Genomic DNA, 11,293 nt, shown 5'->3' with positions numbered 1-11,293 from the left:
TATCTTGTCTTGCCAAAATCAAAACAAGCTTAGTAGTAGGACTGATTTAGTTTAAAGCAGGTGCCTCAACCCTAGTACTATTGACATTCTTTGTTATAGGAGGAGAGAAGGCTGTGCATTATAGGATCTTTAGCAGCATCTGGCCTCTCTACCCACTAGATGCTGATAGCATCCTGATCCTCCCACCAGTTGTGACAACCAAAATGTCTCCAGATAATGCCAGATGTCCCCTGTGTGATCAAATTGCCACAGGTTGAAAATCCCTGGTTTGAGAGCACAATTTGAATAATGAATAATGAAGCAATTATCTGTTGACATGGTGTTAGAGTTCCAAAAATGACTGGTTTTGGGGGCCTCTAACTGATGTTGCTCTTTTATCCAAGCATTACATGTATCCTAGAGGAAGGTATAATATACGATAGATTTCCCATAGCATGTTCCTGAAAGGTGTAGCACCACCCCTAACACGCCCCCCCCCCAAAAAAAAAGTCTGTGGTTAAATATGTCGAAAAATGCTACCTACTTTATCCTCTTTTTGGAGGTTCAGAATGCAGGTTAACTGAGAATCATGTTTAACTTTCTGTTACCCAGAATTTCTCAAAGTTACTTGATCACAGAACCTTCTTCCATACACTACACACTCAAACACATTATCTGTTACCATCCGTATCTTGTGAAAGGCAGTTTAAGGATATGATGAAGTGATTAGAACCTTATTTCTGAAAAATGAATAGTGAGGTTTCTAATTGTTGTTACTGCTTTTGGTGCATAAAATAATGCTTGCTTAAAGAATAGTAATTTTTAAATGAAATTTTTTTTTTTTGATGAAAGTCTGTCGCCAAGCTGGAATGCAGTGGCACGATCTCAGCTCAGTGCAACCTCCGCCTCCCAGGTTCAAGTGATTCACCTGCCTCAGTCTCCCTAGTAGCTAGGACAACAGGCACGTGCCAGCATGCCTAATTTTTGTATTTTTAGTAGAGATGGGGTTTCACCCTGTTGGCTAGGATGGTCTCGATATCTTGACCTTGTGACTCACCCACCTCAGCCTCCTATAGTGCTGGGATTACAGGCATGAGCCACTACACCCGGCCCTGAAATCTGCATTTTTAAACTATTATAATAGACTTACTGATTTAATATGCTAATGAGTTTTGTCTTGATGGGGTAAAATGGAAGCTTCCTCTTTTGCCACCTTTTTAGGATGACAGGTATTTTCTAAGTGGGTCGTTGGATGGAAAGCTCCGCCTTTGGAACATACCTGACAAAAAAGTGGCTTTGTGGAATGAAGTAGATGGTCAGACGAAATTAATCACAGCTGCAAATTTCTGTCAAAATGGCAAATATGCGGTGATTGGGACATATGATGGCAGATGTATTTTCTATGATACAGAGGTAAATGATTGTTTTCTGTAAATTATATAATTTTATACTTAGTAAACACTTTCGTGATTTTGGACAAGTTGTTTATCCCCTCTGAGCTTTAACTGCATTTTCTCTAAATTGGGACAAATAATACCATGTCTGTCTTAAGAGTTGGAACAGATGACTTTTGAGATTTCTTCTAATTTGAATTTTTAAAAAAAAAATTTTTTTGAGATGGAGTCTCACTCTGTCACCCAGGATGGAGTGCAGTGGAGCTATCTCGGCTTACTACAACCTCCGCCTCCCGGATTCAAGTGATTCTTGTGCCTCAGCTCCCCAAGCAGCTGAGACTACAGGCACATGCCACCACACCCAGCTAAATTTTGTAGTTTTTGGTAGAGACAGGATTTCACCATGTTGGCCAGACTGGTCTTGAACTCCTGACCTCAAGTGATTCACCTGCCTCAGCCTCCCAAAGTGCTGGGATTACAGGTGTGAGCCACTACTTCCAAGCAAAAAGAATTCTTTTATAGAGAGAAAGTCTCACCCTGTCACCCAAGTTAAAGTATAGTGATGCAATTATTGGCTCACTACAGCCTCAAACTCTTGGGCTCAAGCAATTCTCCTGCCTTAGCCTCCTGAGTAGCTAGAATTACAGATGCAAGCCACCACACATGCTTCTAATTCTAATATGTTAAATGTATGATTTATTTTTAGCATTTGAAATACCATACACAAATACATGTCCGATCTACTAGAGGGCGCAACAAAGTTGGAAGAAAAATTACTGGCATTGAGCCTTTACCTGGAGAAAATAAGGTACTACAGTATTCAAAACCATGTCTCTCTATACTATATACCTAGATTCTTGAAAGTTAGTTATTAATATCTTGGCAAAAAATGTATTCTTTTTCTTGTAGAATACTACTTTTTCTAGTTTTGGGGTACATTTGTATGTGTGTAACACCCTTTTTGGGTTGTAGCTTAACTTGTATTAAAAGATGATATTTTTAACTTTTCATTTGATCTATTTTTAGATATTGGTAACCTCAAATGACTCCAGAATCAGACTATATGATTTGAGAGATTTGTCACTCTCCATGAAGTATAAGGGTTACGTCAATAGCAGCAGCCAGATCAAAGCAAGTTTCAGGTAAATTGGCAATGAGATATTCCCAAAAGAGATCAGAACATTTCTCCCGTATTTCAGTTTTTCCATTGGTCTATGCCTTATGTTTAATGGAGTTTTTCTTTTCACTTTTGCAACTGGTATTTTATTATCATGCAATACTTTACCTTGTCCACCTATATAATCTATAGGATTAGAATTTCCCCCTTTCCGCAGATGAAGAAACCAAGACTCAGAAAATTAAGTGATTGGCCTAAAGTCATAGTTGTAGAGCCAGGATTAGAAAACTCTCATCTCTAAAGTTTTTGCTTTTGTACCTTTGTTTATGCTTTTAAGAGGGGGCTCATTCTGCTACTCCCCTCCCTGCCACATTGTCTTGAACCTTTTAGGAAAGGAAGGAACCTTTTAGGACACTAAGAAAGCATTTTAACACCACACAGCCCAGTGTCCTCTATTCAAAACTTTACATATCATTGTTACTTAAATTTCTAATTTGGGGCCAGACGAGGTGTTTCACACCTGTAATCCCAGTACTTTGGGAGGCAGACGGATCACCTGAGGTTGGGAGTTCCAGACCAGCCTGACCAACATGGAGAAACCCCGCCTCTACTAAAAATACAAACTTAGCTGGACATGATGGTGCATGCCTGTAATCCCAGCTACTCGGGAGGCTGAGGCAGTAGAATCACTTGAACCCAGGAGGTGGAGGTTGCGGTGAGCTAATATCACACCATTGCACTCCAGCCTAGGCAACAAGAACGTAACTCTGTGTCAAAAAAAGGGGAGCGGGGGCGGGCACAGTGGCTCACGCCTGTAATCCCAGCACTTTGGCACTTTGGAAGGCCTAGACAAATAGATCACAAGGTCAAGAGATCGAGACCATCCTGGCCTGCATAGTGAAGCCCTGTCTCTACTAAAAATACAAAAATTAACTGGGTGTGGTGACACGTGCCTGTAGTCCTTGCTACTTAGGAGGCTGAGGCAGGAGAATTGCTTGAACCCCAGAGGCAGAGGTTGCAGTGAGTCGAGATTGTGCCACTGTACTCCAACCTGGCAACAGAGCGAGACTCTTGTCTCAAAAAAAAAAGAAAAAAAGGAAAAAGAAAATTTTGGGTTCTGGACACTCTCCTGAAATTGGGTTAGCTGTCTTTTCTTCTTTCTAGCCCTCTTCTTTCAGCGCTTCTCTTACCAATTCTTCTTTTTTCTTGAATTATACAGTAATTACCCAGTAATTCAACTGGTAAAGTATTCTGCTTCTGTCTTTCACACCTTAAATTAACATTCCTCCCAACGTAAATTAACTAACATCATAGTTACCTAGAGCATTGATGCAAATACAAGTACCAGGCCACTACCTCATACTTACACATTTAGAACATCTTGAGTGACACCATGAGTCTACGTATTCGACAAGATCCTTCGTGTGTTATTTTAGGTATCACAAAGTACGAAGCACTGATAAAGGAAACCTTTAAACATACACACTCGCATTTTACTTGTTTTTTTCTTTCTTCCCCAAATTCAGCCATGATTTTACTTACCTCGTTAGTGGTTCAGAAGATAAGTATGTTTACATATGGAGTACTTACCATGACCTAAGCAAGTTTACTTCAGTCAGGAGAGATCGTAATGACTTCTGGGAAGGTATTAAAGGTAAGTAAATACTTGCTTTTGTGTGTCTTATAAGAGAATCAGTTTAAAGTGGATATGTACTAGAAGTAAATTCATTTAGGCATTATTTTAGAGAGGCAGTTTGACAGTGATAAACTGCATTGCATTTGGCTTTGCTTGTTTGATTTATCTATATTAAGGAAGAACTTTGGTCTAAAATTTGAGAAGTCAGGGAATTTCATAACTTATATGTGACATTTTTTTAGAAAATATTTTTGAGTTTTAAATCACTTGGAGTTACTTCTATGTTAGTTTTTAAGGATATTTGGTATATAACATACACTGTCGTGTTTATCTTGATGTTTGGTATTCCATTTTCAATTATCTTGAAGTAAATTTTTTCCACAGCCCACAATGCAGTTGTTACATCAGCCATCTTTGCTCCGAACCCAAGTTTGATGTTATCTTTGGATGTGCAGTCTGAAAAATCAGAAGGGAATGAGAAAAGTGAAGATGCTGAAGTTTTGGATGCCACACCTTCTGGTAAATCTTTACTTGTCCTATATTTTTTCTAGTCAGCACTTAGTAGCCTGATTTATCTCATGTCAGTATAATGAGGTTTTCACTAGTATAAAGAATATTTCTTTTTTCTTTTTTCTTAAGGCAGGGTCTTGCTCTGTCATCCAGGCTGGAGTGCAGTGGTGCAGTCACAGCTCACTGCAGCCTCAACTTCCCTGAACTCAGGTGATCCTTCCACCTCAGCCTCCTGAGTATCTGAGACTACAGGCCTATGCCACCATGCCCAGCTAATTTTTGTATTTTTTGTGGAGATGGGGTTTCACCATGTCTCCCAGGCTGGTCTCAAACTTCTGGGCTCAAGAAATCCACCCGACTTAGCCTCCCAAAGTGCTGGGATTACAGGTGTGAGCCACCAAAGAATATTTCTTGTTTGCCACTTAATGGTTGTCAGATATCCATTTCTGAACATGTCAGTAACATATTTCCTGAAAGTTTTACTTCTTTTACATTCACCTGAGAAATAAAAATGAAAAATTTGGATGTTTATAACTATTTATAGGTAACCATTCTCTTTAGAGAAGTGCAAACAATATATACAAATGTAAACCTTCTTTATTATCTGTCTCTTCTACTTGTCTCTAATCTCTAGAAGACAGACAGTTTTCATGTCTTATTTATTGTTGTATTGCCAGTGTCTTACACAGTGCTTGCCTACATATAGTAGGTGCTTAATGAACAGCTGTCTTATGAAATGAACTAAACCCAAATGAAGCAGGGCTAATTTTTCTACTTGCCGCAACTTAACAGTTTCTCGAGATAAGTGGCTGTTTACAAGTTTGTATCTTTTTAGTAGAGACAGGGTTTCAACATGTTGGCCAGGCTGGTCTTGAACTACAAATTTCTTGCCATTTGTAGCATATGCTTTGAGAATGAGTATTAATTCCAGTTTTACAAAGTGCTCATATTAGAAAGGAAGAAGAAACTCAACAAGTAATATTGAGTGCCAATCAGTTATATAAAAATCTGTAGTAGTTCTGCTAGTCCTTAAGAGTATGGTAAGACTATGAAAATTTGGGCCAATTGTTAGTGAAAACAAGTTTGTATTGTGAATACCAATCGTGGTTGAGCATGGTGGCTCATGGCTACAATCTCAGCACTTTGGAAGACCAAAGTGAACAGATCGCTTGAGATCAAGAGTACAAGGCCAGCCTGGCCAACATGTTGAAACCCCGTCTCTATTAAAAATACAATAAGTAGCCAGGTGTGGTGGCACACGCCTGTAATCCCAGCTACTCAGGAGGCTGAGGCAGAAGTGGTTGAACCCAGGAAAGTGGAGGTTTCAGTGGGCTGAGATCGTGCCACTACACTCTAGCCTGGGTGACACAGCAAGACTCTATTTCAAAAAAAAAAAAAGAAAATTTTGCCAGGCATTGTGGTGTGTACCTGTAATTCCAGGTACTTAGGAGGCTGAGGCAGGAGAATTGCTTTAATTTATTTATATATATATATATAAATATAAATAAATTGTTTTTAATGTTTAAATCTATTACATAATAGTTTATTGAATGTATTGTCTCACACTACAAACAGGTCATAAAGCCACAAGAATAGATACAATATACAAAGAGTGCTTTTAAAGTATTTGAATGCTAAAAAGTTATCAAGTACTTTAATCTCAAGTAATTTTTCTTATAGTATTATTTACACTATCTACTCCACTCACTACACTATTCGTCTTTGAAGAAAAATTTTGATAACAAAGATGAACTTCAGTCTAGCACTTTTCAGTACAAGATACAAAAATAAACCAAGTTAGAATGATTAAACCTTTACTAAATGCCTATTTATGTTCTGTTTTTCTTTCCTTCTCAGAATCAAATCCAGCTTCCCTCTTCTAACTTAAGTCATTTAAGTTTTTCTTTCTTTTTAATTACCTTTGTTTGTTTGTAGGTAGGTAGGTATATATGTATGTATGTATGAATGAATGAATGAATGGATGAATGAATGAATGGGTCTCGCTCCTGGCTAGAGTACAGTGGTGCAATTGTAGCTCACTGCAACCTTGAACTCCTGTCCTCAAGCAATCTTCCTGCCTCAGCATCCTGAGTAGCTAGGACTACACNCTCAGCCTCCCCAGGAGCTGGGATTACAGGCATGCACCACCACGCCCAGCTAATTTTTTGTATTCTTAGTAGAGAGGGGGTTGCGCCATGTTGGCTGGGCTGGTCTCAAACTTCTAGCCTCCAAAAGGTTAGTCCTCCTACCATGGCCAAAGTGCTGAGATTACAGGCATGAACCATCACACGTGGCCTATTTTTTTTTTCTTTTCTTTTTTCCCCAGTGCTACCTTTTTACATTCTATATACCTCCCCTGCACATTCCACAGGAAGTTCTAGCTTTTAAAACAATTTGAGGAATAGTAAAAAAATACAGTTTTTTTTTTTAACTTCTCAAAAATGTACCACTTTAACAAGGTTCAGTTAACTAACTGAGTCCTTTTTGAAGAGCCACAAATTTTAGTGGATTGTACTCAAGATTTGTGTTTGTCATTTGTACCCACGTAGGTGTAGTCTAAGAATAAACTCTCAGGCGAGGCATGGTGGCTCACGCCTATAATCCCAGCACTTTGGGAGTCCAAGGCAGGCAGATCACGAAGTCAGGCGTTCAGGACCAGCCTGACCAACATGGTGAAACCCCGTCGCTACTAAAAATACAAAAATTAGCAGGGCGTGGCAGCCCATGCCTGTAATCCTAGCTACTTGGGAGACTGAGGCAGGAGAATCGAATCGCTTGAACCTGGGAGGCGGAAGTTGCAGTGAGCCGAGATTGCACCACTACACTCCAGTCTGGGCGACAGAGTGACACTGCATCTCAAAAAAAAGAAGAATAAACTCTGTCTTAAACCCAAAGTGTGGGATCAGAAAATACATCCAATTGCCCTCTTTCTTTGTTCCTGACATATTTAGCAATTTTAGCCGAAATTTTCCTTATGTGTAAAATGATAACCTAGTTTACAGGGTTTTACTAAGAATTAAATATAACATGTATAGGCTGGGCATGGTGGTTCATGCCTGTAACCCCAACATTTTGAGAGGCCAAGGCGGGAGGATCACTTGAGGCCAGGAGTTTGAGACCAGCCTGGAGAGCATAGCAAGACCCTGTCTCCACAAAAAATTAAATAACTAGCTGGGCACCGTGGTGTGTGCCTTAGGGAGGCTGAGTTGGAAGGATCCTTTGAGCCCAGGAGTGTGAAGTTACAAGTGAGCTATGATGGTGCCTCTGCATTCCAACCTGGTCAAAAGAGTGAGACTCTGTATCTAAATATATATATATATACTTGTATGTGTAAAACTGCCTGGCAAAATGCCAAGCATGTCATAGGCATTATTGTTATCATTTTCATTATTATTGTGTCCTACAAAGCATTTTATGTGTATGATGAATTCTTTTCTTCTCTATCCTTTCTCATATCCCTAAGTCCTCTTTGCTGCTGCTGCTGCTACTGCATAGCACTGCTATGAGATACACCAAAAGGGTGGTAAAGGAATGTTCAAAGGCTTAGGATATGTTTTTAGCACATCTAAGTGAAACCATTTTGTGTGACTCATCCTGTACACAACTTTCCAATTAAAGCTTGGATTATTTTCTTTTTTAAATCTCAAGTTAAAAATCTCAATTTTTACTTATGTATAATAGAGTTAGTTAACATTGAATTTGTTTATTAAATGTTTTTATGCAACTGGCAAATGTAAGAGGTAAGCATCTATGCCATTCAGCATAGTTATACAGCTTTACAGTAACCATATGGCAAAAGGTTCTGTCAGCATTCACACAGCGAATGTGTCTACTTCATTTCATGGCAGTTTCAGTGTGTCTGCTATACAATAAACCTTACTGGCAACCTTGTTAGGCACCCCTGTTAGCAACAGACTTGCTAGCTGATCCCATTCTGCCAGTACTCTAGTCCTGGGGCTGAATGACACACTAGCTTCTTGCCATGCAATGAAGCATTAGATGACTTAGATGCCTAGGTTGCCTAGGAATAAATCCAAGCATCCAGGCCCCAAGAGACTATAATATCCTCAAGCCAGGGAAAGACCAGGTAAGACAAGGCAAGTGGAAGTGAGCCTCAGAGAGGAAAAGAGATTCAGCAGAATGAAAGAATTACAGGAGCCAGCCAGAAAAGGAGACTCAAAAGGTGGGGAGACGATCTTCTCCCCTGAAGGTGGAGGGTCATGGTCATATGATAATTGTGGCAGCAGATTTCATATTCCTTTACAAACCAACTTAAAACTTTTTTTTATGCTTTTAAGGTATTATGAAGACAGATAACACAGAAGTTCTTCTCTCTGCTGACTTCACTGGAGCAATCAAAGTGTTTATTAATAAAAGAAAAACTGTATCTTAATTTGAAATGACATTTAAAATAAACATATCAGTAAGTTTCTATATGTATCAGAACTGAAAAAATATAGTGTTCCAGGCTAACATACTTTTTAAATTTTTATTGAAAGTTGTTCAAATATAATATATTTTTTGAGAGGCAGTGTTAATGATCTAGGAAACCCTGGGATGATAGAATAGGAAGGAATATGGCTAGAATAACATTGCCAGACATTAGGCTTTATGTTGTGTTTTGTTTGTGTTTTTGTTGTATAATTATGAACATGCACAGGTTTCTGCATGAAAAGATATTAATATATTAATCACATGTGTGTGCCTTTTGGTTACATGCATTAAATCTAACAGAGTTAAATTATTTCAGTGGCTCTTTTGGCCTCTTACTAGGGGAGATAGTCTTGTTTCTAGCTTAAACAATTTTTTTTTGCACAAAATTTCATTTTTAAGAAAAGTGGTATCTTTTGACTGAGTTATTGTTTTGAAAATGTTATATAGGTTTCCAATAGGTCAATAACCATGTGTAAATGGTTTTTATAAATTTCTCAATTTGGGGACAAGACTTTTTTGTGGTCTAAATTGTGGGCTTAAGATTCTTTCCTTTATATGTGTACATATAATTTTTTTTCTTTGCCACACTGGAGCACAATGTTTCTATGTAAAGAATTATTTTCATTCTTTATCCATGAGCACCAGGCTTTGCTCACTTAAAAAAAAAAATTAAGCCACATTAAGGAGTGAGTCTTCTTTTTTACAATAATGTAAAAATGAAACTGTTTACATTTTTTAAGGCATTGTAGTTTTTAAAAATTAAGCTGTTTTGTTTTGTGTTGTTGAATTTGAAAGCCTTTGTAAATATCAATACAATGTACCAATGAAATAACATCTGGGGCAATGGAACCCTGATCATGTTGTTGATGGTTAGCATATGTTTCTGAAAATGAAATATGTATTATTAAAAGTTGGTCTCCAACACTTGTTTAAACATGGCTTTATTTTTAATTGACTTCAGTAAATGAAGGAATGCAAGAAAAATAAACTCTTGTTTTAATCATTTAAATTTTAGCAAACAGAAGACTAGATTTTAGATCCCTAAATTATAATGCATTAGTTACATACCTTTAAACATTTTTTAATTCTAGCTTTAAATTGAACACGGCTAAGAATTCATCTATATGCTTATATGTTCCTTACTGCATTTGTTTTCAGCATGTAATTGAGAAGTTGCGGAGCCACAGTCATATCCTTGTTAATCTAGCATGGTCTTAGAGTGATCTGGGCTTTCTAGTAAATTACGTATTGTTTGCTGCTTTCTTCTTGCCAGTGCTGTGCCCTCTCCCTCTACCCTCCCCTCCCCTCCCTCCTCCCCTCTCCTCATCTCTCTTTGGTTACTTTGGCTCCCTCATTCTCCTGTACTCTCCCTGACTGACTGAATTGTTATGCCATTGACGTTCTAAAATCCAGGCACAGTTTCTTTAGTCTCAGGGTCTGGGTGGCATTGTGATTGATCCAGTTTTTCGTTTTTGAACTTGATGTCTTCAATTCTTTGAGGCAGCTTGGCTTGTACTAGCTTCTGCCTGAGAACTTGTAGTCTGCTGTAGTGTTGTTTTAACTGCAGATAACCAGGGTATTATTATATGACTATCTCCTGATAGGTTTTATATGGTTACTTGAACAAAAAGACAAAACGAGTTAGGATGGAAGCTTAAAGGCATAATACTGACACTTGTTATTGCTATAAGAATACACTGAATATGAAAAGGTAGCATCAAAATATATAACCAAAAAATTGAACACTGTTTCTCTTTAAAATGACTATTAGATGGCCAGGCGTGGTGGCGCATGCGTGTAATCACAGCACTTTGGGAGGCCGAGGCGGGTGGATCACAAGGTCAGGAGATCGAGACTAGCCTTACCAACATGATGAAACCCCATCTCTACTAAAAATAAAACAATGAGCCAGGTGTGATAGCATGCACCTGTAATCCCAGCTACTCAGGAGGATGAGGCAAGAGAATTGCTTGAATTGGGGAGGCAGAGGTTACAGTGAACCAAGATTGCACCATCAGTGCATTCCAGCCTGAACAAGAGTGAGACGCCCTCTCAAAAAAAAAAAAAAAAAAAGACTACTAGATATTCTCTATACTAAGTGATATGGTATTATTAAAAAGAGCACAGGTTCTAGAGTCAGGTAAACTTGGATTTGCTTCCCTCCCGTTAGCACATTACTTGGGCAAGTTATTTATCCTATATTACTAGTACTTTCTTATCTGT

The 11,293-nt window shown here is 38.4% G+C and overlaps 1 protein-coding gene across 2 annotated transcripts in view; it reads left to right on the top strand.

Annotated features, from left to right (window-relative positions):
- WDR44 (WD repeat domain 44) overlaps nucleotides 1-10,004 on the top strand; it is a 95,106-nt gene extending 85,102 nt beyond the window's left edge. For both annotated transcript variants that reach the window (XM_037732349.1, XM_037732350.1), the window contains 6 exons: nucleotides 1,201-1,392; nucleotides 2,080-2,181; nucleotides 2,400-2,515; nucleotides 4,017-4,144; nucleotides 4,511-4,645; nucleotides 8,935-10,004. In XM_037732349.1, coding sequence (XP_037588277.1) covers nucleotides 1,201-1,392; nucleotides 2,080-2,181; nucleotides 2,400-2,515; nucleotides 4,017-4,144; nucleotides 4,511-4,645; nucleotides 8,935-9,029 — 768 coding nt within the window. In that variant the 3' untranslated portion in view covers nucleotides 9,030-10,004. The remainder of the gene's footprint in view (nucleotides 1-1,200; nucleotides 1,393-2,079; nucleotides 2,182-2,399; nucleotides 2,516-4,016; nucleotides 4,145-4,510; nucleotides 4,646-8,934) is intronic.
- The last annotated feature ends 1,289 nt before the right edge of the window (nucleotides 10,005-11,293 follow it).

The sequence above is a fragment of the Cebus imitator genome, unplaced genomic scaffold (genome assembly GCF_001604975.1).
Source record: "Cebus imitator isolate Cc_AM_T3 unplaced genomic scaffold, Cebus_imitator-1.0 Scaffold445, whole genome shotgun sequence".
NCBI classification, from domain to species: Eukaryota; Metazoa; Chordata; class Mammalia; order Primates; family Cebidae; genus Cebus; species Cebus imitator.
Note: the sequence above shows the minus strand (reverse complement) of the source record. Positions and strands in the feature narration are given on the sequence as shown.